The sequence below is a fragment of the Oncorhynchus keta genome, chromosome 9, assembly GCF_023373465.1.
Source record: "Oncorhynchus keta strain PuntledgeMale-10-30-2019 chromosome 9, Oket_V2, whole genome shotgun sequence".
NCBI lineage: Eukaryota > Metazoa > Chordata > Actinopteri > Salmoniformes > Salmonidae > Oncorhynchus > Oncorhynchus keta.
In genome coordinates this window covers 36,370,304-36,395,864 of record NC_068429.1, presented here as the reverse complement: position 1 = coordinate 36,395,864, position 25,561 = coordinate 36,370,304, and the positions used below count along the sequence as shown (strand labels likewise).

At 42.0% G+C, this 25,561-nt stretch overlaps 3 protein-coding genes across 8 annotated transcripts; 2 read left to right on the top strand and 1 right to left on the bottom strand.

Moving 5' to 3' along the window:
* Positions 1–121: 121 nt before the first annotated feature.
* Positions 122–2,057, bottom strand: LOC118387680 (testis-specific serine/threonine-protein kinase 1-like). The gene has a single exon (XM_035776295.2). The coding sequence runs from the start codon at positions 1,208–1,210 to the stop codon at positions 128–130; it is 1,083 nt and encodes a 360-aa protein (XP_035632188.1). The 5' UTR covers positions 1,211–2,057; the 3' UTR covers positions 122–127.
* Positions 2,058–2,289: 232 nt separating this feature from the next.
* On the top strand, positions 2,290–17,648 carry dgcr2 (DiGeorge syndrome critical region gene 2). Of its 6 annotated transcripts, none has more exons than XM_035776273.2 (11): positions 2,290–2,616; positions 9,594–9,626; positions 11,133–11,255; positions 12,611–12,697; positions 12,870–13,080; positions 13,193–13,269; positions 13,412–13,594; positions 13,819–13,977; positions 14,270–14,419; positions 14,669–14,905; positions 15,031–17,648. In XM_035776273.2, exons 1-11 carry the CDS (start codon positions 2,535–2,537, stop codon positions 15,264–15,266), a joined length of 1,578 nt encoding a protein of 525 aa, XP_035632166.1. In that variant the 5' UTR covers positions 2,290–2,534; the 3' UTR covers positions 15,267–17,648. The 6 variants fall into 6 exon arrangements, with proteins under 6 accessions (XP_035632166.1, XP_035632161.1, XP_035632165.1 ...); XM_035776268.2 differs by having other exon boundaries at positions 13,819–14,022; XM_035776272.2 differs by having other exon boundaries at positions 2,291–2,616; positions 14,267–14,419.
* A 1,652-nt stretch (positions 17,649–19,300) lies between these two features.
* On the top strand, positions 19,301–25,514 carry car15 (carbonic anhydrase 15). The gene is made up of 8 exons (XM_035776264.2): positions 19,301–19,650; positions 19,765–19,794; positions 19,992–20,168; positions 20,379–20,524; positions 20,666–20,758; positions 20,870–20,936; positions 22,051–22,211; positions 24,035–25,514. The coding sequence occupies exons 1-8, from the start codon at positions 19,569–19,571 to the stop codon at positions 24,257–24,259; spliced, it is 981 nt and encodes a 326-aa protein (XP_035632157.1). The 5' UTR covers positions 19,301–19,568; the 3' UTR covers positions 24,260–25,514.
* Positions 25,515–25,561: the final 47 nt, after the last annotated feature.

Genomic DNA, 25,561 nt, shown 5'->3' with positions numbered 1-25,561 from the left:
GACACTCACCTTTTATCATAGCAGACTCAACATCTGAAGAAATGTAACTAAGTCTATATGGTTAATCTTAACAAAGATGTATGCTTCATTTATTTGTAACTAATTTGGTGGAAAAAAATCCAGCATTTCAACATGAATCAGCAGGGATGTCATTCCTTGCATCTGGGGATGATTCTTTCTTGGTGTGCTTAGATGGTTCAGCTGCCTTTTTGCCCTCCACAGAAAGTTTAGGGCCCAATTCTGCCTCAACCTCCACTTTTTCCCCTTTCTTGTTCTCATTGCCATGAGGATGCTTACTACTTTCACCCTTCCTTTCTTTTTTGGAGCAAGCAGCTTCAGATGAAGGTCCATCTTCTCGTCTCTTAGAACCATCATGTGATCTGGATTTTGACTGCACCCATACATGTTCAAGGATATCATCGATCTCTATCCTCTGGGCTACATCTGGATTAAGCATGCGATACATCAGGTCTTTGCACTCCGTAGGGACAGTTTTGCTGCGTGGGAAGTCAACGCGATGCTCTTTCTGAATCTTCAGCATCTTCTTAATATTGGAGTCATCATATGGCATAGACCCACAGAGCATGATGAATAGAACAACCCCCATACTCCAAACGTCATACACTTTGGCATTGTATGGGAGCCCCTGTAATACCTCTGGTGCTGCATAGGCTGCAGAGCCACAGAATGTTTTGCTGAGAATCATTTGTCCAGCATCATCATAATTGATCCTCCTGGCAAATCCAAAATCCGACACTTTGAGGTTGAAGTCTTTGTCCAATAGCAGGTTTTCACATTTCAGGTCCCTGTGAACAACATCTAGGTCGTGTGCAAATTGTATTGCAAGTGACAGTTGTTTGAACAGTTTTCTGGTGAAATCCTCGGGCAAAGCACCCCTGAATTTGATGAACTCTAGTAGGTCCCCTTGCACACCAAGCTCCATAATCATGTACACCTTCCCTTCTGAAGTCTCGAATATCTCGAAGGTCTTGACGATGTTTCGGTGATTTAGGGATGCAAGGATCTCCAGTTCCCGGGGTAAGAACTTCTCCAAAAAATCCGCCGGCGCCTTTCTTCTGTTAATAATTTTGATAGCAACATTGGTCTTCAGACGCTCAGAATACGCGGATTTTACTTTGGCGTATGACCCCTCGCCTAAACTGATGCCCAGTGTATATCCCCGTTTCTTCAGCACCAGTGAGTCATCCATGGCTAGTCAGACCTAAATTATTACACCATTATCGACACCATGTTGAACTCCGTTCATAGTTGAATATCAAAGATACACATGGGGTCAATGTTACTAACATTCAATATTTTATCATTATAAACGTGGGCAATTACGTATGAAGTTTGTTTCTATGACATCAATTTGTGTCAAAATGGAACGTTTAATTCCTCAAAAGCAGAGCCATTTATGTACGCCATAATGGTGCGTTCATGACAACTCGATGGGGGGAAAATGAGCTCAGACTGGGACATTTGTTTTGAACGATCATCCAATTTGGAATTACTGATCTGAAACTCAGGCGTCATCCATTTTCATAATGATCAATTACATTTTAATAGCCATGCTAAATATGTTTACAATACTTATAAAGACGGTCATTGTAGGACTCATTCACTGCATTTTCTAACAGAAAGTTGGTTGGCCTCTTGATGTCACGTAGGTTGGTACATTGCTATGTTTTCATATATAGATCCCTGTACCAGTCCCACGGTACCTAACATCGTTACTAAACTTTAGACATACGAGTTACCACATCTGGTATCAGGGATAGCCAACTCTTGAAATTCCTTTGGTCTTGCACCTTATTTGTGGAACAATCTTTTTAAAAAGTTATCACATTTGATGTTCTGGTGCCTCTAGCAATTCAGAAAGCTGATTGAGGACCTTATTACTGATCGATGTGTTTGTTTTTTATTATCGTGTTTTCTTTCTGCTGGCATTTATATTTATACTTTGATGTCTCTATTTTATGTAGTTAAGGGCTCATCTGTAAAAGAGACCTTGGTCTATGTATGACTCCCTGATAAAATAAACGTTAAAAAAATAATAAAAAGAAAAATGCTGCTGTCCATTACGTTAAGGTGTAGCATTATTTGCAATGACTCAAAACAAACCGATTAATAGAAAATGAATACTATCACTCTGGACACAATTAGGTTACTGTAACGTTCATATATACAGTCATTGACCGTAACACATTTCGTATACAATAACCAATGACTGCATGACAATAACTTTAGAAAACTCCGCCTCCAACCCACCAGCTGATAGGCTTTGTGGCCGTTTGGGATTGTTGTGATGGAAGGACGGAGCCATCTTGTTTTATTTCAGTTCTGGAATACATTGTTGGACAGGCCGAATGAAAAACAGGGTTTAATAATAAGGATGTAGCTCGTTATCTACCATATATTTTCATATTTTTGAATGGCTAGGAACTATATTTGGCGCTGATAGGTCGGAAGCAAACGTTGGATCTCGGTGTATTTTATTTCTAAGTAGAGGAGTTACTATGAATGGAGGATAAATGTTGCCAAAGGCTGACAGCAGCAGTTACGTCCTTCTCTCTTTGCTCTTCGTCCTCACGTTAACAGACCCACCACGAACAGGTAAGACCGGTGAAATACAATTGGTTGTCAGCTAACTTGCTCATGTATGTAACGTTATACCCGTGAGCTATGGTAGGCCTAATTCTACGGCAATTTTGCTAGTGTAAATGGCGTTTCTAGCTAGCTTATCCACTGGTCTCAATTTTTGCCGCTGCCTTTGCAGAACAGCGCGCGGTGTTTGCTCACTAGCCCACTTACTGCGTAGTTATCCAACGTAAATTATTTTGTTTTCAAATTAGTTATATGGGGACATTAATCAATATTGAGTTGTAACTAGTTAGATCCATTTTGCAGTTCCATCGTCGGTATGGTTTACACTTTGCTGGAGAGAACGTTTACAAGTTATAGCTAGCCCGATGAAAGTTTAGCATTAACGTTACAAGTTAGCAGCTTTACTTAGCTAACGTCGTTAGCTTTAGCTGCTGCACTTTATTTCCAGAACCTAGTATTAACTAGTCTTGTCACCATACTAGCATTTTGACTTCGATAACAGGTTTCGTATCGCAATACTCGATACCACGGCAAAACATATTAGTCACTGAATCGCACTTGATCTAGACACAACCAGGTTGTAAATTAGCTAACCTTACTGCTCTGGGCCCGATTATCGCTAGATCTCCGAGCTGTTTCCCAAACCCATCGTTGAATTTCTAAAGTTGCACATGAAAACGCTCGTTATTTACCGACCGCCAGTAGAATAACTAGTAACGCGCGTCCATAGACGCTTTCCCCAAAGGGTCACCACAGATCTCTGCTAAACATATAATCAATATGTTTTTCTGTCTCTGACCGCCGATCATTTTAAGAAGTTGACGACAAAGACAGTTGCCAATGACTTTGCAATTGTTACAAACAAGCGAATAGTGCTGAGCGGTTAGTGTTATTTTTTTAAATTTATTTTTAAATCAACTATCACATGGATACTGTATATTTCAGGTAGAGATACCTGGCGAAGCAACAGCTGCTCTCTATATCCTCTCACAAACGCACATTCTTGTCTCTTCAGTAGCAGTCGTAAAAGAAAAACAGACTGGACAAGTAGATGCTCATTGGATTATTGTCATTACAGTTAATTACCACGGTTTATGCGCAAAACTATGTCGAATATGGGCATGTTGGAAACTCCCTACAATATCCCACAGTTCAGGCTAGGTCTGACTTTTAGAGAAGTTGGCCTCACAGGGGGAAAAAATAAAACTAAAGGGAATTCAAATAATTGGTTTAAAAAACCCAAAATAGCTGACATTTCAGTTAGTCACTGTACTGCAAATAAATGATAAAAATATGCTTCAAATGAGAACTGAGATGACTGCATTCAGAAAGGTTAATAAGCATATATAATTCAACAATATTGAAATCAATTTCATTTTCATTCAATTGAGATCTATTTAGCTAATTGTAGGCTGCCTTCTGTCTGTCATTTTTACCTCTGTTTTATGATGTGTAACAACACGTGTGCAATGATGTGCCAAATATTTATTTAGTGCATTATTATTGGGTAAACGAAGCATTAGAATAAGCCGCCTCAAAATTTGCAGCCATTGTAATATCTTTCTAGGAGCAGACCCATCGTCAGTATTGTGGAATAATTATAATGTCAAGGTAAGATTTGAATGGATAAAGCTGACCTGAGAGCAGCGCTGACTTTCTTTCGTTCCGATCAGTATTGCCTGTATGCCTCAATGACACACTTAGTGAATGTTCTCCCTGCTTGGTGTTTTGGCAAATGCATGTTAAGTCTTTGGCCATCGTTGGAACGAGGCATCGTTAAAACAATCGTAAGCCTGAATTCCATCTCTATCTGGAAACTGGGCCCTATTCAATTGTTGGACATCTTTTGAGTTCAATATTATTACATTGGACATTAATTTTTACATCATTTTTCAGAGACAGCCATTTATGTATTAATGAATCAATTATGCAAGCATACAATCAATCTGACTTTGGTAAAAACAATCTAACGACAACAATATGGTAAGCATTTATTTGAATGGTAAATCTCTATTGATTAACAAGATGTAGCCTATCCACAATACAGTTGAATGCATATTCAATAGGAATGCATGCATGCACTGGCTTATTGAGCTTGTTTTGGCTGATTACATGGGGCTACAGATGACAATCAGTTTTCCTTCCATTGGGACAATTAATTGTTTTTCTCTAGGCAAGAGGGGCTCGGTGATAATCTTTGGGAGAAACGTGAGAGGGAGAGAGACCGAATTGTGAATTAATGTTTTTTTTTTATTGTCAGCTTTGAAATCAATCAGCATATTTTGTGCTATGGTTTGCATATTATCGCAAAGTGCTATGGTAGTGAATTGATTTTAGCTGCCAGCTAACAAGGAAAGTTGGCATACAAAGCTGGAAGCTACCGGTATCAGTTTGCATTTTAGTGTTCTAGTCTGTGTGGATAATGTTTCATTAACAGTTTCAGCATTTTTACACGTCGTGTCGCATTATTCAAGTGTGTTAACTTCTGTGTAGCATGAGTGAGGAGCTGACATGATGCATCCCAGACTCCCAGTGAGTGAAGCGGTTCCTCAGGACCGGCTACAGCTAGTAATGAGTAAGTGGAGTAGGGACTGTGAGCTATAATAAGGGGTCAAGTACTGAAAGTAACACATTTTCATCATCTGGTATTGAAAAGTAGAGAAGTTTTGGTATACCGTGCAACACTACTAGCTAGCTCATTCTGAACAAAAATATAATCGCAACATGTAAAGTGTTGGTTTCATGAGCTAAAATAAGATCCCAGAAATGTTCCATACACACAAAAAAGTTTATTTCTCTCAAATGTTGAGCACAAGTTTGTTTATATCCCTGTTGGTGAGCATTTGCCAATAAATTCCATCCACCTAGCAGGCGTGGCATATATATTTTTAAAAAGCTGTTTAAAAAGCATGCTCATTACACAGGTGCACCTTGTGCTGGGGATGAACATGCCACACATTTGTCAGTTTGTCACACAACACAATTCCACAGATGTTTTGCGGGAGCGTGCAGTTGAATGTTTGTTTTTCTACCGTAAGCCACCTCCAATGTCGTTTTAGAATTTGGCTGTACGTCCAACTGGCCTCACAACCGCAGACCACGTGTAACCACGCCAGCCCAGGACCTCCACATCCGGCTTCTTCACCTGCGGAATCGTCTTGAGACCAGCCAACAGGACAGCTGATTAATCTTTTTTTGTTTGTTGAATGCACAGAGATACTATGACGAGATCCTGAGGCCCGTTTCTGGGCCATTCATCCACTACCGTCACCTCATGTTTCAGCATAATGTACAGCCCCAGGTTGCAAGGATGTGAACACAACTCCTGGAAGCTGAAAATGTCCCAGTTCTTCCATGGCCTGCATACTCACCAGACATGTCACCCTTTGAGCATGTTTGGGATGCTCTGGATCAACGTGCATGACTGCGTGTTCCAGTTCCCGGCAATATCCAGCAACTTCACACAGCCATTGAAGAGGAGTGGGACAACATTCCACAGGCTACAATCAACAGCCTGATCAACTCTATGCAAAAGAGCTGTGTCGTGCTACATGAGGCAGATGGTGATCACATCAGATACGGAATGGTTTTCTTATCCATGCCCCTACCTTTTTTATTTAAGGTATCTGTGACCAACAGTTGCATGTCTGTATTCCCAGTCATGTGAAATCCATAGATTGGAGCCTAATGCATTTATTTCAATTGACTGATTACCTTATGAACTGTAACTCAGTAAAATCTTAATTGTTGCTTTTTTCTTTTTGTTCGGTGTAATTCGCAAGCTGCATTTCAGCTAGCAAACTTTAGATTACTATGTCGCAGGAGCAACACAAGACTGGGCCATCTGCTGTTTTTTTGTTAGCTATTGTTTCATTGTCCCAATAAGTAACTTAAAGATCATTTAGACTAGCTATTGTTGATTGTTGCCTTGAAACATTATTTTTGGTCAAAAGTATGTGGACATCCCTTCAAATTAGTGGAGTTGCTATTTCAGCCACATTTCGTTGCTGACCGGTGTATAAAATCAAACACACCACCATGCAATCTCCATAGACCAACATTAGCAGTAGAATGGCCTTACTGAAGAGCTCAGAGACTTAACGCAGCACCGTCATAGAATGCCACTTTTCCAACAAGTCAGTTCGTCATGTATCTGCCCTGCTAGAGCTGCCCCGGTCAACTGTAAGTGCTGTTATTGGGAAGTGGAAACATCTAGGAGCAATAATGGCTCAGCCACGAAGTGGTAGGCCACACAAGCTCACAGAATGGGACCACTGAGTTCTGAAGCGCGTACTGCGTAAAAATTGTCTGTCCCCTGTTGCAAAACTCACTACCCAGTTCCAAACTGTCCCTGTTCATCGGGTGCTTCATGAAATGTGTTTTGATGGTTTCGGTGCCAACTGTAAAGTTTGATGGACGAGGAAGAATGGTCTGGGGCTGTTTTTCGTGGTTCAGGCTATTCCCCTTAGTTCCAGTGCAGGGAAATCTTAACACTACAGCATACAATGACATTGTAGACAGTTCTGTGCTTCCAACTTTGTGGCAACTGTTTGGGGACAGCCTTTTCCTGTTTCAGCATGACAATGCCCCCTTCCACAAAGTAAGGTCCATACAGAAATGGTTTGTTGATGGTGTGGAAGAACTTGATTGGCCTGCAGAGCCCTGACCTCAACCCCTTCAAACACCTTTGTGATGAATTTTAACGTTGACTGCGAGCCAGGCTTAATTGCTCATCTTCAGTGCCCGACCTCACTAATGCTCTTGTGGCTGAATGGAAGCATGTCCCCGCAGCAATGTTCCAACATCTAGTATTAAGCCTTCCCAGAAGAGTGGAAGCTGATTTTGGAATATCAGGTGTTCAAACACGAGCAGGTGTCCAAACACTTTTGTCCAAGTAGTGTATTTGTCTAACCTCAAACCATCACCTGTTAAACTGCAAGTGGTGGAAGAACCTATTATTGACTTAACCTCAAGGTTTTCATTCAGGGGCTGGATGAGAGCTTGATAGGGAAGGACATTCAACAAGCATGGCACTTGCATAAATAACTGATTGGCTGAGCGAAATTGATAAAGATTGTCGGAGCTGTTTTGTTAGACTTCAGTACTGCTTTTACAACGTTATCAATCATAGTCTGTGTTATGGCTTTACACCCGCTGCTATATTGTGGATAAAGAGTTGCCTGTCTAACAGAACTCGGGTTGTTCTTTTTAATGGAAGCCTCCAACATAATCCAGGTAGAATCAGTAATTCCACAGGGCAGCTATCTAGGCCCCTTATTTCAATCTTTACTAATGAATTGCCACTGGCTTTAAGTAAAGCCAGTGTCTATGTATGCGAATGACTCAACACTATACACATCAGCTACTGTAGCGAGTGAAATCACTGCAAGACTTAACAAAGAGCTGCAGTTAGTTTCAGAATGGGTGGCAAGAAATAAGTTTGTCCTAAATATTTCCAAAACTAAAAGCATTGTATTTAGGACAAATCATCCACTAAACCTCAACTAAATCTTGTAATAAATAATGTGGAATTTGAGCAGGTTGAGGTGACTAAACTGCTTGGAGTAACTCAATTGTAAACTGTCATGGTTGAAATATGTTGATACAACAGTAGCTAAGATCAGGAGAAGTCTGTCCATAATAAAGTGGTGCTCTGCCTTTTTAACAACATTATCAACAAGGCAGGTTCTAGTTTTGTTGCACCAGTCGTGTGGTCAGGAACCACAGAGGGATCTCTGGAAATTACAATTGGCTCCGAACAGGGCAGCACGGCTGGCACTTAAATGTACACGGAGAGCTAACATTTCTAATATGCATGGACATCTCTCATAGCTCAAAGTGGAGGAGAGATTAACATGCTGAATACACCGAGGTGTCTGTTTCAAACTACTTGCACACAGCTCGGACACCCATTTATACCCAACAAGACTTGTCACCAGAGGTCCCTTCAGTCAATCAATCAATGTATTTAAAAGCCCTTCTTACATCGGCTGATGTCACAAAGTGCTGTACAGCAACCCAGCCTAAAACAGCAAGCAATGCAGGTGTAGAAGCACGGTTGCAAGGGAAAAACTCCCTAGAAAGGCCAAAACCTACTAAGAAATCTAGAGGAACCAGGCTATGAGGGGTGGCCAGTCCTCTTCTGGCTGTGCCGGGTAGAGATTATAACAAGTCCAGAACAGACTATGGGAGGCGCACAGTAGGGCCATGGCTACATAGAACTCTATTCCACATCAGGTAACTGATGCAAGCAGTAGAATCGGATTGTAAAAAATAAATTTAAAAAATATAAAAATACACCTTATGGAACAGCGGGGACTTTGAGACACGCACATAAGACACACTCTACACACGTGCACATGGATGTTGTATTGTAAATATGGGATAGTGGAGTAGTGGCCTGGGGGAACACTAAATGTATTGGGTAAAGTGTTATGAAATGTAATATATAATTGCCTTAAGCTTGCTGGTTCCCAGGAAGTGTAGCTGCTACTAATTGGGGCCTTTAATAAATATAAACACGGGTGGATTTGGCCGACTTGCTTAGTTGTGAATAGCCTAGGCTACATTCTTATATATTCATACACACACACACACACAATGTATGGCTCCAACCTTGGATACATTCTATGCGTCCATGTAAATGGGATGTTATTTAAAAAAGACAGAACAAAAATGTTCAACATTTATTGAAAGAGTGGGTGGTCCTGGTGACTTTTGGGTCAACTCAAACATCAAAATAACAGATTGTTAAATACCCATACTTTCCTCAGTTACATTGAACTTTGCTCAGAAATGGTATCTAGTGAGTGCGACATGAAATACGAATGACATTTTCGGCAAAACATTTTTTCACATGTCATTTCTCTGCCATCATACAGTTCCCTTCAAACTTTCCCCTTCCCTTTGTGGTGGAACATTCCGAACTGGAATTTGAGATTCAAAGGGTTAGTTCATCAGAAATTGCTTTTTTTGTTTTGTTTCAGGTCCACGGCTAGCACTGGCAAGATTATTGTCAGGTAAGCAGCATCTCCTCTTAGTGCAGTGGATGTATAGGTATGCCAGGCTCCAGCTATTTGGGTTACTCATCTCTATCCTCAGCTTGTGCCTCTGTTGAATTTTCCCATTCACAGCAGTGCTTTGTTTTTCCATTTAACTCAGATATTTACTCTTAAACAGTTATTTTTTTAATGCATTCAACTCCTTTAACAATTTTGAACTACCTTCAAAGTATCCAGTGTGATTGTCTAGACGCCAGGCCTATATCTGCTCAGGGCCATAGTGAGAAGAGTTCTAACTGCTTTAGAAAGCCAGGCCTTCTCACAGGAGAACCCCTGATGCTGTGGCACGTCTCATGTTAATCACACATGACACCGAGACGCTGACCCACTTAACTCTGCTTCTCTGTTACTAAGGAATATACAGAACTGCCAAAATAAAGGAAACACCAACAAGTGTCTTTAATAGGGCGTTGAGCCACCAGAACCATTTCAGTGTGCCATGGCACAGATTTGAAGTGTGGAACTCTATTTGAGGGATGCAACACCATACTTCCACAATAATTTGGTGTTTAATTGATGTTGGAAAATGGTCCCAGATGCTCCAGAATCTCCCAGAAGTGTTAAATTGGGTTGAGATCTGATGACTGAGACACACACCCTTTAAACCCCCTATGCTCCTTTGAGATCCCGCTCTTCTGGCCATTGTAGCCAAATTTAATGGGCAACTGGGCATTCTTATACATGACCCTAAGAATGATGGCATGTTAATTGCTTAATTAACTCAGGAACCACACCTGTGTGGAATCACCTGCTTTCAAAATACTTTGTATACCTCATATGTTTTTTATTTTGGCACTTACATTTATGGCTAGACACTAAAATAATGGTATATAGTAGGCTTATGTCTTGTCTTAGCCTGTCATGACCCCTTCTTCTTTAAAACATTTTTTTTTATATATATACATTTGTTTATCGCGGCCTATTTTAGATAATTGTTATGCCCTGATACATTTCGCCGGTTTCTCATAATTTTTGTTTCTAAGCGCAGTTCTCAATAGCACTCAAAATGATGACCACTGTTTGTTTCTAGTTATAAGGATTTTTGTCTTTTTTAATAGCTAGTATCTACTCTGATTTTATTTTAACCACCAGACCTGAATTGAACTCTGTCAGAATACTTGAGAGAGATTGCTGCATAACTGAATTCCAATAAATATTGTGTGTTTTTCCCTTGATGCTTTCTTTTTATTAATTTTGTTTCCCAGAAAACGTTCATTATTTTAAGCATCGGTTGCATTAATGTAATGTTTATGATAAATGGTGAAAACCTTATTTCTTATTTATCACTAGACAGGGGCAAGTGTCTAAGTAATGATCCTTAAAGCTGGAAATGCTCAATCTTCCATAGACTCGTGTTTTTATAGTTGGTACTCAACTGAGAGACCAGGAGCTGTGTTGCAGTGGCCATGTCAAAACTACTGGGGGCGCTGTGTGATGTTAGCCTCCCTTTGTGCTGTGTTTCAGAGCTGCGCTGCAGCCCTGGGCAGTTTGCCTGCCTCAGTGGGAAGATGCAATGCATCCCCTTGTCCTGGCAGTGTGACGGCTGGACTGCTTGTGAGGACAAGAGCGATGAGTTGGACTGCCCCCGTGAGTAACACCTCTTCAACCCTGTACCTAGACCTCATCCTGAACTCTAGTCCCCCTCCCTAACAATCATGATACTCTATGTCCATTTATATTGTGTTGCATGCTCCAAAGTGAAGGACAGACATTTCTTACATTCCCTACAATACTATAAGGCTCATCTGAAACAGCAGTCAGAGCAGCTCTAGATTTCTTAGAAAACAACTTTCTAAATGTCATGGGAACCAATGAACTCATACTTGCATATGTTTTGTTAACATCTTTAATTTAGAGCTTTGTTTTTTGATCAGTTTTGGGGAGATCAAATTATTTTATTTTTTTACGTCACATGCGCTAAATACAAAAGGTGTAGACTACTGTGAAATGCTTACTTACAAGCCCTTTCCCAACAATGCAAAACACGTTTTTAAAAGATGAAGAATTTGCAAATAAAAATAGAGCATGTAGGTAGGGGTTAAAGTGACTATGCAATCAGGATAGATACACTTCTGTTACTCTGTTTATGTGGAGCATGTGGGTAGGGTCCAGTGAGTGTGCTTAGTCCGTGTAAGAGAGTTGATGCAAAAAGGGGTATTAAGTCTGGTTAACCATTTTGATTAACTGTTCAGAAGTCTTATGGCTTGGGGGTTGAAGCTATTCAGGTAACTTGTGGTCCTAGACTTGGTGCTCCGGTACAGCTTTTTGTGTGGTAGCAGAGAGAACAGTCTATGGCTTGGGTGGCAGGGCTCTATGCCAATTTTTCCGGGCCTTCCTCTGTCACAGCCTGGTATAGAGGTCCTGGATGGTAGGGAGCTCGGCCCCAGTGATGTACTGGGCCGTCCGCACCACCCTCTGTAACGCCTTGCGATCTAGGACTATGCAGGTGCCATACCAAGCTGTGATGCAGCAAGCCAAGATGCTCTCAATGGTGCAGCTGTAGAACTTTAATGTGGTTAGATATTGCAGTAGTAAGCGATAGAAGGAAATCCTATTGTTTCCGCTAATTCATTCCTGAACTAGCGCTGATCGCTGGCTGCATTATAGGAATTCTGGAAAGGATTGGGTACACACACAGCATCTGACCTCCATAACACGGCCATCTTGTTTCATCTGGACTGTGTGCAAATTACATTATTTGATCAATTGTAGCAAAAGCAGTCAACATTGGACTATTTCTTGTCATGAGAAATAACTAATGTTGATGACTTGTGACTGGGTTAAAAAGGCAGTTTCTCCATCCCCTAATAAGAAGTTCCTTGAGTCCAAACAGAGTTGTCTTCAGAAGGTTTTTTTATGATCTTCAGCCAGTATCCACTACATTCCTTTTATTGAAACACTGCTTACTCTGGTATCTCTCTGTCTCGGATCCTCCCTTACAGCCATGAAGGATGAGACGTTTCACTTTGCCAATGAGTTTGACCAAGTGGAAGATGTCATCGGCGTGGCCCAGCCGATGCGCTTTAACAGTAAGACCCCACCTAACTACCTCCATCAGTCATTCACTCAGTACTCATCTAAGATGCGCTAGAGAGATTTTAAAACAGTATCTAAACTACTGGAAGTGTTGCTAAAAGAACAGATGGAAAGCATTTGTTACTGGACACTGTAGGAGTGCTAAAGCACCTTTCCCCTCCACAGAGAAGTGCCCAAGTGGGTGGCATCACTACGAGAAGACAGCCAGCTGCTACAAGGTATACCTGAGGAACGAGAACTACTGGCAAGCTGTGGACACGTGCCAGAAAGTCAATGGCTCGTTGGCAACTTTCGTTACCAACGAGGAACTGCAGTTCATCCTCAAGATCGAGGTGGATTTCGACGAGAAAGTGTGCGAGCGCAGAGACCAGTGCAAGTGAGTATGTGTTTGCTAAGGATGGGTTGCATGATGTGATCTAGTGTTGATCTGAAGGCTGGTGCTTTACTGTCCCATAGTCATTATTTCATCCAATTTCTCTCTGATTCAGGTTCTGGGTGGGTTACCAGTATGTCATAACCAATCGGAACCATTCACTGGAGGGCCGTTGGGAGGTGGCTTATAAAGGTGGGTGCAGTTAATATGAATGAAAATAGGCAAAAGGGAGCAGTTGAACTCAAGGAGCACTCATTGTCATGCTCAAGCAACCAAAGCAATAAACCTGTATTTGGTTTAGGTTAATCTTGTTCCCTTCTCTGTTTCTCTTCAGGGTCAATGCAGGTGTTCCTCCCCCCGGAGGGCCTGACTAAATTTGGAGAGGCATCGCCGACCCAGGACAACGTATTCTGTGCCCAGCTGCAGCGCTTTCAGATCAAGAGCATGAACGAGCGCGGCCTTCACAGCTGGCATGCCGAGAACTGCTACAAGAAGTTCCCTTTCCTGTGCAAGAGGAGTATGTCTGCTCTTATTAAAACCCAATGACCTATATAGCTTCACAGGAGATCAAAGTAGCTTGATTGTAACAAGTGTAGATGCTCAGTGGAAATCTGGTTGTTTTTGAGTCATTCTTCATAAAAAATATTGGGTGCTGTAATGCGTATGTAAATTAGGGAAGTCCAGCATCCTCAGTTAGTTTTTGTTTGGTTCGGGTTGTAAACCTTTGATTTTCTTTAACAGGGCAGACATGTGTGGACATAAAGGACCAGGTGGTGACTGAGGGGTACTACTTCACGCCTAAGGGGGAAGACCCGTGCCTGAGCTGCACATGTCACGACGGCGAGCCAGAGATGTGTGTGGCTGCATTGTGTAATCGGCCGGAGGGCTGCAAGCACTTCGGTAAGGACCCCAAGGAGTGCTGCAAGTTCACCTGCCTGGACCCAGGTACTGCCTAAACACTCACACAATTCCCTATTTAAAAAAAAATAAAAATAGAAACTATGGGTGTTTGAATGTCCCACAAGGTGGCGCTCTTAACACATCTCACTTGTCATGTGCCTCAATGTTTGTTGTCCCTGTAGTTTCAGAAGATGGAAGTAAAAGGACAAAAGTTGAGAAACGGTTGTATAAAATTATAAAAAAAATTAAAACATATGAATTGTATTAAAATCTGGTCACGGTCTTTCAGAAGGCAGCAACCTGTTTGACTCCATGGCCAGTGGGATGCGTCTGATCGTCAGCTGTGTCTCCTCCTTCCTCATCCTCTCTCTGCTGCTGTTCATGGTGCACAGGCTCCGGCAACGCAGACGCGAGCGCATCGAAACACTCATTGGAGGAAACCGTAAGCAGCGTATTTTATCACACTCATACGAACAACGTATGTCACCAAGTTATTATTATTATTATACCAAGCTCACTGCCATCCCTTGAAAAAACAGCCCTTTTTGGCCTTTTTAACAAACCCGGAACACCTCTCCTAGCTAGCCTGTATTAGTCTCTGGTACTTCAGTGTATTCACATTTTATTTGTGAGTATCTGTCTACATTGGTTTCAATTAGTGGAAATGTTGTCTCCTTCTCTCTATCTTCAGTGCATCATTTCAACCTTGGGCGGCGAGTCCCAGGCTTTGACTATGGCCCAGATGCTTTTGGCACTGGTCTCACTCCCCTGCACCTCTCTGATGATGGAGAGGGAGGTGCATTTCATTTCCAGGAACCTCCCCCACCCTACGCTGCCTACAAATACCCAGACATCCAGCACCCAGACGACCCCCCTCCTCCCTACGAAGCCTCCATCAACCCCGACAGCTTTCTCTATATGGACCTGGGTAGGCCTAAAATAACTTATGGACCACCCTGTGTTGTTGTTACCATGATTTACTCACTTCCTGTGATAGAACAGTTGTGATTGTATCTAGCTGTTTCTGAACCCTGTCCTCACTGCTCTCCACAGCACGTCATGGAGTTCAGATGATCCCAAGTCAGATGAGGGATGTGGTAGATGCCATGACAGATGCCCCACCACCTGTCCCCGAGCCAGACTCTGTGCCAATGTCCTCCCAGGAGCGGGAGGACTCCATCGACAGCAGTACCCTCCTGGTGGAGCCTGACACCTCCACTGACGGCCACGCCCCTGACTCCATGCCTGCAGACTGCAGCAGCAGCTCCTCCCTCAGCACCATGGTATAGGACTGAGATGAGGGGAGGGGAACTGCTACGGTCAGACGGGTCCATCATATGGAGGGTGGACTGGAGCGGACTGGTCCATTAGTTAGAGGAGAGGGTGAGAAGAGACTGGAATGGCATTAGAGGGTAGAGACTATCAGGATGGATTGAGGGACCAGTCTACTCCTTGAGGTGTGCAGCGGTGAGGAGAATCGGACTGGTATGTTTCTTAAACAGGTGAACAGAAACCGGTCGGGTGTCTGTCAGTTGAACTTGGAGAAAATGGTGTGAAGCAGACTACTTTCCTACGGGTGAAGAAGGATCTGTAAGACTGATGAAGACTGATTATTCTGTACAGAGAACTAACCGCACTACACCGGGCCGAGGAGGTTGAGTTTCTGCTTCTATTTTTCATTGGACAAAGCTTTTCAATTGTATTGTTTGAGCTTGATGCTCCAGATTGCCCCTGATGTAAGTAATCCCTCGGGCATTACACCAGGTAATAATGGAGGGGGTAGATGGCTTGTGTCTTTTTGCTTATATCCTGGAGGCAGAGCTTGGATTGTCAGTTGTTGGACCTAGAGAGCATCACACACAACTCGAAGCATTGAGTGCTTCTGCTCTCCCTCCCTACTAGATCTCAAAGTCTCCTCCATGAATGAAATGCATTATTTTTCCATCACAAGCACTGCCTCCGAACTGGGATTTCTGCACTCTCCAATCAATCTGATATGCTAAGACGTCTTCCAGATTGATGGCACAAATTTGAATAGAAAAATGAAAGGTTCTGCTACAAAATAATTTTTAACCTTGCAAAAATATTTAGGTACGGTTAGTGTTAGCTCCAACTAACACACTGCTATTACTGTGTTTTCTGAGGTAAAAATGCTACAACTTTTCAAATAATCTTGCTACAGTATTGAATTTCATTTTATGAGTTCTAATTGAAGTAGGTTGAGTATTTTGCCCTTTTCTTGGGTAAGAAGTAGGCTGTGACTTGCTTGTTGTTTGATCTGAACATTGATGGGTCCCCCCCACCTTAGTCAATGAGTTCACCTCATGAAAGAGAATGTCAATGAATGGTGAATGAAGGTTAGCTTTTCAGTTGTAGCTCCTAGGGATGTGTAAGGGTAACTTACTGTTTTATACCCCCTCATGAAATTTGTAGAAGTGAACTTATTAATTTAAAAAAGTGTTCTCATGAAATGATAACAATGAATACTAAATGAATTCTGTCTTCAACTGTCTGTACGTATGTGTGAGGGTTTATGTACACATCAATTCTCATTTTTCCAAAGCCATTGGATCTGCTGTATTTCTTTTCTTACCAATGTACATTGTCATGTCAGTGTAGTTAAGATTCAGACTATAACATGACATTGGGGATTTACCTGTTTAGGTTTTAATAGTAGCCTATATGGGATTGAGTGGTCGACCACCTTTCTCCTGTTTCATGATGACGGACAGGAAAGTCTAACGCGGTAGTGAAAAAGCTACTAGGAAAACTACAATTTGTCCCCATTATGACAATCATTCTTTACACTCCTGATGTATATAATGTAGACCTGTGAGAGCCCTGTTGCTTGTTGCCCTGTGGCGTTGAATGGTCATAGGAGTTGGAAGGCTACAATGCCAGGCCTATGAAAGCACAAAGGCCCCTATGAGGGTTTTGGAGTCATTTTAGTCCAAGCCCTTACCAGCCAGGATCTGCATAGCATGGTCATCTATATGGCTTTAGTCTATTACCAGCAGCAATGAAATGGTTGAAGATATCTTGAGAATTGCAGCTTTGTGTGTACTATGTGTTTTATGTATGGTTGTATGTAGCCTTTTTTTCCTTCTCTTTGGTAGGTCTCATGTTTTGTATTACATTTATTTTTATTTTTTTAGCATAGACAATCCTTTTGTGGATTATCCAAGAAAATAATGTCTTGAATTGTTAAAAAAAAAATCTTAAACTTTGGTGTGTGCATGCGTGTTTGGGGGTCAGATCTCAATATTTGGTTTGAGTGTGTTTTCAGCTTGTTTTAGGGCCTATAGTGCATGTTTTAGTCTTTAGGCATGCTGAGGTTTCCAACAGATTTTATAATTTAATCAAAGTTCTGCTCATCTTTGCCCAGGCTTAGCTCAGAGGCTTGCCTACAGGTTGATATAGATAAATGCATTGGAACCCCTACTCCATCCCCAACTGCTGGATTTTAAACTGTAGTTGATTTTGTTATTCGACATGTTCAGTGAGTTAGAACATGTAAAATGCAACCGTTGATACATTTAATTGTATTCTCTTTAATTTCATAGCTTTTAAATTGTAACATTTTTGTTGCTTCTTTTGCGGGGGGCTTTTATGTATTTTTCTGGGGTGGATGTACATCTAACCAAATGCCAAATAAATTGTATCATGAAGGACAGATGCCTGTTGTCTCAATTTGGGTAAGGACTCTGAGAAGGTTAAGCCTGTAGTATTAGCAGAGAACTTGAGACCATCGATGGTTGACTGCGCACTTGACCGCAGTGGGTGAATAGGGCTACCTGCTTCTGCCTACGCTATATAGTGCCTTTGGAAAATTTTCAGACCCCTTGACTTTTTCCACATTTTGTTACAGCCTTATTCTACAATTTAGGGGGTGGGGGGACAATTGAATCAATCTACATACGATACCCCGTAATGGCAAAGCAAAAACAGGATTTATGTTTTTTCTATCGCATTCACATAAGTATTCAGATCCTTTACTCAGTACTTTGTTGAAGCACCTTTTGGCATTGATTACAGCCTTGAGTTTTCTTGGGTATGATGCTACAAGCTTGACAAACCTGTATTTGGGGAGTTTCTCCCATTCTCTGCAGATCCTCTCAGGGTCTTTCAGGTTGAATGGGGAGCATTGCTGCCCAGCTATTTTCAGGTCTCCAGAGATGGTGATTGGATTAATGTCCTGGCTCTGGAGTGACTTCCGTCTGGCTACTCTACCATAAAGCCTGATTGGTGGAGTGCTGCATAGATGGTTGTCCTTCTGGAAGGTTCTCCCATCTCCACAGAGGAACTCTAGAGTTCAAGTGACCATTGGTTATTGGTCACCTCCCTGACCAAGGCCTTTCTCTTCCATTTAAGAATGTTGGAGGCAACTGTGTTCTTGGTGACCTTCAATGCTGCATAATTATTTTGGGACCCTTCCCCAGATCTGTGCCTTGACACAATCCTGTCTCTGAGCTCTACGGACAATTCCTTCGACCTCATGGCTTGGTTTTTGCTCTAACATTGCTCTAAAATGTGTGCCTTTTCTAAATCATGTCCAATCAATTGAATTTACCACAAGTTGACTCCATTCAAGTTTTAGAAACATCACGGACAATCATTGGAAACAGGATGCACCTGAGCTCAATTTCAAGTCTCATAGCAAAAGGTCTGAATACTTATGTAAATAAGGTATTTCTGTTTTTAATTTTTACAAACTGTTTTTGCTTCTTCCATTATCAGGTATTGTGTGTAGATTGCTAAGGATGTTATTTATTTAATCCATTTTAGAATAAGGCTGTAATGTAAGTAAAGGTGGAAAAAGTTTGCCCTTTGCTATGGGTCTACATACTTTCCGAAGGCACTATGTGTTTCATAAGTCTTGGCATTTCACTGAGTTCTCTTGATTTGTCAAGGAAATCCCTCAGCCGCTATAACCAAATGTCAGGGGGATTAAGATGAGATGTGGGAAATCCCTAAACGGTCAGTTGTGTGTTGCTGACGGAGCAGGGAATAAGGGAAGCCCTGTAAGTTAATTAATTCTCCCAGGCTATAGGAGATGGGCTTATCCGTCTTCGCTCCAATAAGGCAACTTATCTTCGCAGTGAGGCTGAAACCAAAAGATGTAAGATGTATTATTCATACAGTGTCAAGCATCAGTAGCCTATTGCAGCATATGTTTTCACCTGATCTTAGGCCTATACACCTATACCTGTCCGTTCCTTCGACAGGCACTCTTATCGGCAGACCACTAGGAGATACATTGACAAAATAAACAGTGCTAACATTTAACATATTCCAACCTGCTACTTAATCGTTTTTATAAAAAAACAATTGACCTTACCGCTTGGGGGCATCGGTGCTCAGCCGAGAGTTGGCAAGCTTTCCTCGCATCAATGTCCCGTTATGTGACATTCATCAGTAAAGACCACTGGCAATGACACACTCCACTGACCAAACAGAGAAAGAAAGAAAAAAAAAAGCGCTCAGCATTCACTTTCCCAGTCCTATTTAAGCTTGGCATTTGCACAGATCCCTAAGCACCGATTAGGCCTGCCTGTGTGATTTTTATTTAGACATTAACTAGACCTATTGAAATGCTGTGCTCATTTATTGGCGCAAAAATGATTTTGGCAATCATAACTTTCCTAATGATGTTTATTACAGGTTCACACACCGGTGAGTATCCGGCTTGTCCTTGATATTATCCAAGGTAGGCAGCTGTTTGAGTGTGTATTCCGTCATGGGTAAGAATGCTTTACAGTTGATATCCTTCTTGTTTTACTATTTCAGTGGACTTCTGTTATGATGAGAGTCATTGTGGTAAGTGTCTATGTTTATTCAATGTATCAAAAGTAGAGACGATGCACTTTTAAATTTGTTTTTTTTTTCTCAAATTATTTTTGGTAGATTTTAAATCGATATTGTAACAACATTTTTGTAATATTCTTATCGTGTTAACTCTGGTGTCTGTAGACTTACACGTTGAATGTCAGCAGCGTGTGTTTTTGTGTCCTCAGATCCATATGCATGGGGAGATGCGTTCTCATCCTGCCACCCAATACTTGAAGAACATCACTCTCCAATCAACCTGGATCATCATATGACCAGAAATGAGTCACTGGAGGCTTTACATCTGGATGGTTTTCATGCTGTTCATACAGGACACTGGAAACTGAAAAACAATGGCCACTCTGGTGAATATCCTGTATCATTACCATATAAATTGATTTGTGAGGAGGTGTATCTACTGAGTAGTTATTTTCTACTTAGAGACTTTAGCCTGTGTGTCCCGTTTCTTATTACATCACAGGACAACTACGTGTGGGCTTGTGAGAATGCATGTGTGTGAATGGGTTGTGCATTTTGTGTAGACGTTTATACGTGCTCTGTGTGTTTGTATGCAGTTGTGTTGGAGGTTGGGAATGGGATGTCTGTGAGTGGTGGAGGTCTTCCAGGGACGTACCACACCGTCCAGCTCCACTTTCACTGGGGAAGCCTCAACACCAACGGCTCAGAGCACACTGTGGACAGGCACAGGTATCCAATGGAGGTAAGTGTAGGTGATGGTCCTCTCTACATCCAGTCAACTTTACACTGAAGGGTGGATATCTTTGGTGAACAAAATAAATAGCACCAGTCAGTGCCTGCATCCTGGTTTAATATTTAATTGACAGTGCATTTTATTTTGCAGATGCACATAGTCAACATGAAGTCAAGTCATCCCAATTTAACATCTGCCTTGGATGACCCAACTGGCCTTGCAGTTCTTGCGTTCTTTATTGATGTAAAGTATAGTTAAATACTTTATGTAGTTCATTTTACAGCATATTTATAAAAATATCTGTTTATTTTGTCATGATGAAGTCATATATTCTAAACCTCTAACTTCTTGCAGCTTTATTACATTGAAAATGTACACTTTGGACGCATATCACGACTACTTCCCTCCATTGCCTACAAAGGTCTGTAGAAACATAAGTATTCTAATGTACACTGAACAAAAATATCAACGCAACTTGTAAAATGTTGGTCCCATATTTCATTAGCTGAAATAAAAGATCCCAGATATTCCACATCAGCAACAAACACAAATGTGTTGACATCCCTGTTAGTGAGCATTTCTCCTTTGCCAAGATAATCCATCCACCTGACAGGTGTGGCATATCAAGAAGCTGATTAAATAGGAGCGTGTTGTGCTGGGGACAATAAAAGGCCACTCTAAAATGTGCAGGTTTGTCACACAATGCAATGCCACAGATGTCACAAGTTTTGAGGGAACGTGCCGTTGGTATGCGGACTGCAGGATTTTTTTTTTTTTTTTTTTTTTTTTTTTTTTAAACCTTTAAACCAAGCAACCTTTTTTAAACCAGGCAAGTCAGTTAAGAACATATTCTTATTTTCAATGACGGCCTGGGAACAGTGGGTTAACTGCCTCTTCAGGGGCAGAACGACAGATTTGTACCTTGTCAGCTCGGGGGTTTGAACTCACAACCTTCCGGTTACTAGTCCAACGCTCTAACCACTAGGCTACGCTGCCGCCCCGGAATGTCCACCAGAGCTATCGTCAGATAATTGAATGTTAGTTTCTCTACCATAAGCCACCTCAAATGTCATTTTAGAGAATTTGGAAGTACGACCAACTGGCCTCAGAACTGCAGACCATGTGTAACCACGCCAGCCCAAGACCACCTCATCCAGCTTCTTCACCTGCGGGCTCGTCTGAGACTAGCCAGCCGGACAGCTGATGAAACTGAGGATTATTTCTGTCTGTAATAAAGCCCTTTTTGTGGGGAAAAAATAATTCTGATTGGCTGGGCCTGGCTCCCCAGTGGGTAGGCCTGGCTCCCGAGGGTGGGCCTGCGCCCCTGCCCCCCTGCCCAGTCATGTGAAATCCATAGTTTAGGGCCTAATGACTGATTTCCTTATATGAACTGTAACTCAGTAAAATCGTTGACATTTTTGCATGTTGCGTTTATATTTTTGTTCAGTATAGATATAGTGTGGTGACTGTGAACATGCTTCAGTCCCATGGAGGGTTTAATAAATGTTTAATAAAGGTCTTTCTCCCTCTCCTAGGTCAAACGGCTACAGTCAAGCCATTCCCATTGATCGGCCTTCTGCCTGAGAGCCATTTGTCCCAGTACTACCGCTACCATGGAAGCCTCACCACTCCACCTTGTTCTCAAGCCGTTATATGGACCATGTATGAAGTCCCCACCTATATCTCATGGTCACAGGTAAGCAAGCACACACATGGAATGGGTTTAATCTCAAGTCAAATCAAATTGTATTTTTTACATGCTTTGTGAACAACAGTGAAATGCTTGCTTACAGTAGAATAGTAGAAAAATATAAAAATAATCACACAAAGAATAAATACACAATGTGTAATGAGAACTTGGCTAGACACACGGGGTACCAGTACCGCATCGATGTGCAGAGGTACGAGGTAATTGAGGTAGATATGAACATATAGGTAGGGATAAAGTGAAAAGGCAATGGGATAGATGATAAACAGTAACAGCAGTGTATGTGATGAGTTAAAAAGGGTCAATGCAGATATTCCAGGGTGTTATTGGTTAACTATTTAACTAAATATTTAGCAGTCTTATAGCTTGGGGGTGAAGCTGTTCAGGGTCCTGTTGGTTCCAGACTTGCTGTTCGGGAGCAGAGAGAACAGTCTATGACTTGGGTGCCTGGAGTCTTTGACAATTTATAGGGACTTCCTCTGACACTGCCTGGTATAGAGGTCCTGGATAAAAGGAAGGCTTGGCCCCATGTACTTGGCCGTACGCACTACCCTCTGTAGCGCTTTGCGGTCGGATGCCAAGCGGTTGCCATACTAAGCGGTGATGCAACCAATCAAGATGCTCTCAATGATGCAGCTGTCAAACCTTTTGAGGATCTGAGGGCCCATGTTGAATCTTTTCAGCCTCCTGAGCAAGAAGAGGCATTGTCATTCCCTCTTCACAACTGCGCTGATGTTTGTGGGCCATGATAGTTTCTTAGTGATGTGGATACCGAGGAACTTAAAGCTCTCAACCTGCTCCACAACAGCCCCGTCGATGTGGATGGGCGCGTGCTCGGCCCTCCATTTCCTGTAGTCCACGATCAGCTCCTTTGTCTTTCTGACGTTGAGGGTGAGGTTGCTGTTCTTGTGCTACACTACCAGGTCTATGACTACCTCCCTGTAGGCTGTTTCATCGTTGTCGGTGATCAGGCCTACCACCTTTGTGTAGGCAGCAAATTGAATGATGGTGTTGAAGTTGTGTGTGTCTACGCAGTTGTGGGTGAACAGGGAGTACAGGAGGGGACTAAGCACGGATCCCTGAGGGGCCTCCGTGTTGAAGGTCAAAGGGCGGATTTGTTGTTGCCTACTCTCACCACCTGGGGGGCGGCCCATCAGGAAGTCCAGGATCCAGTTACAGAGGGAGGTGTTTAATCCTAGGGTCAGCTTAGTGATGAATTTGGAGGGCACAATGGTGTTGAACACAGAGCTGTGCTGTAATCTGTGATAGCTTTCAAGCCTTGCCACATCGGACGAATGTCAGAGCCAATGTAGCATGATTAGATATAGGTCCTGTATTGACACTTTGCCTGTTTGATGGTTCGTCTGAGGGCGTAGCAGGATTTCTTATAAGTTTTCGGATTAGTGTCCCGCTCCTTGAAAGCATCAGCTCTAGCTTTTAGCTCAGTGCGGATGTTGCCTGTAATCCACGACTTCTGTTTGGGATATGTACGTACGTCACTGTGGGGACGACATTGTTGATGCACTTATTAATTAAGCCGGTGACTGATGTGGTAAACATATTCCAGTCTGTTCTAGTGAAAAAGTCCTGAATCTATGCTTTCACCATAGCCTGGTAGAACCAGCCTGATCATTGTGTTCCACCAGGATACTGTCACCATGGAACAACCCTGGGCGAACAGCTATACTAGGATTGTTACTAGTGATGGAAAACAATACCATGAATGATCTGATGAATCTAATGAATGATCTTGCTTAATTACATCACAGTTCATAAATAACCACCCTGTAAATGTGTTTTTTCTTTCCTAGTTTGAACAGTTTGTCACTGGGATTTTCTCCACAGAGGAGGATGAAGAATTTGTAGCACATCTCCATGATAACTTCCGACACATCCATCCCACCTTCAGTCGCAGCGTCTACGCCTCCAAAGATGCCAAGCTGCTTACAGCGACGGCCAATCACCTCTATAGCCCAGCACTCTCAATACTTCTCCTTCAATTTACTTTAACTGTTGGGCTTATCTATGGGCTCTAGCTCTTTGCTCAGGGCTGTTTTGTTGATGCTAGCTTTACACTCTCTACTTGTGGGACAGCATCATAGCCGAGAAACTCTGAAGTTGCCAATACCATAGATTTTTGTGGGGGATTTGTTTTTTATGCAGAGGATACATAAAATACTGTGAAAAATAAGAGCACTGTTTACTGTGATTGACCTCTATCTTTTCATCATATTACTGTCATTGCGTTCAATTAGAAATGGTTTAATGTTTCATTACATGTTTACCAGTGCAACTCATAACATTGTGCAGACTAGATCTAGTACTGGTAACAGTACTAAAATGTTGTTCATCAATGCTACCGTGTATGCATCTCTGATTGTACTGCATTCAATCACTACCTAACCTACTATATTAATGTTAATTAAACAAATAATTGAATTTGAACTCACTGTGTTTACATTCCCCCTGGTGGCCATATGACATTGATGTATATTCCCTCAGCAACTGCTATGGGCAGGTAGCAGAGCTATTATTTCCCTGCCTTCCTTCCCTCCCTTTATTTTGTATGAATTTGATCCACTTGAAACTGTCATCAGAAGATATTCCCCACGTCACACCACTACTCTGCAGCTACCAGGGGTGACTCACTCTGAATGACTGGTGTGACATGCTTATACTGGGGGGTTGTATGAGTGAGATGTGGATTGATCAAGTAGTGGCATTACAACATCTCACACTTTGTCCAGTTCTGGCGGTTGACCAAATCCAATACGATAAAGAGAATGGTGATCCCGGGAAGCCTGACAGCCTGACCTGTGTATCCATGCTGACTGTATTGTTCCCCTATTGCTGGTCACACCATCCACCTCCTGTCACTGACTTGGGGTGGCAGAGGGCAGACACACAGAGGCCACTCTGTCTCTGTCAGTCCGGATGGTTGAGTGTGACTATCAGGACTTGGCTGGGTGAGAATGAGATCACTGGCATCATGGGGGGCCTCAATCACAGGTAGTTTAATTACATTTCTTTACTGACCATACCTGTTAAGTGGTTGATGCTATTGCTATGATTGGAGATTGATGCTATTGGTATACTGATTTAATACTGTTGGGAGTCCATATGATCACTAGAATTGACACTGCCTGACATGGGGCATAAATCACATGATTTGGTCCTGAACTAAACTGTAGCCTACAGACAGTAGGGCATTGTTTTATGAAACGGACATCTCTCCATTTCTGAATGTTGGTTTATTCATGTTGCTTATTATGGGTGAAGGTATGCAGGCATTCTCCTTTGACATTTTCAACATGAAGGAAATATTATTTATCAAACGT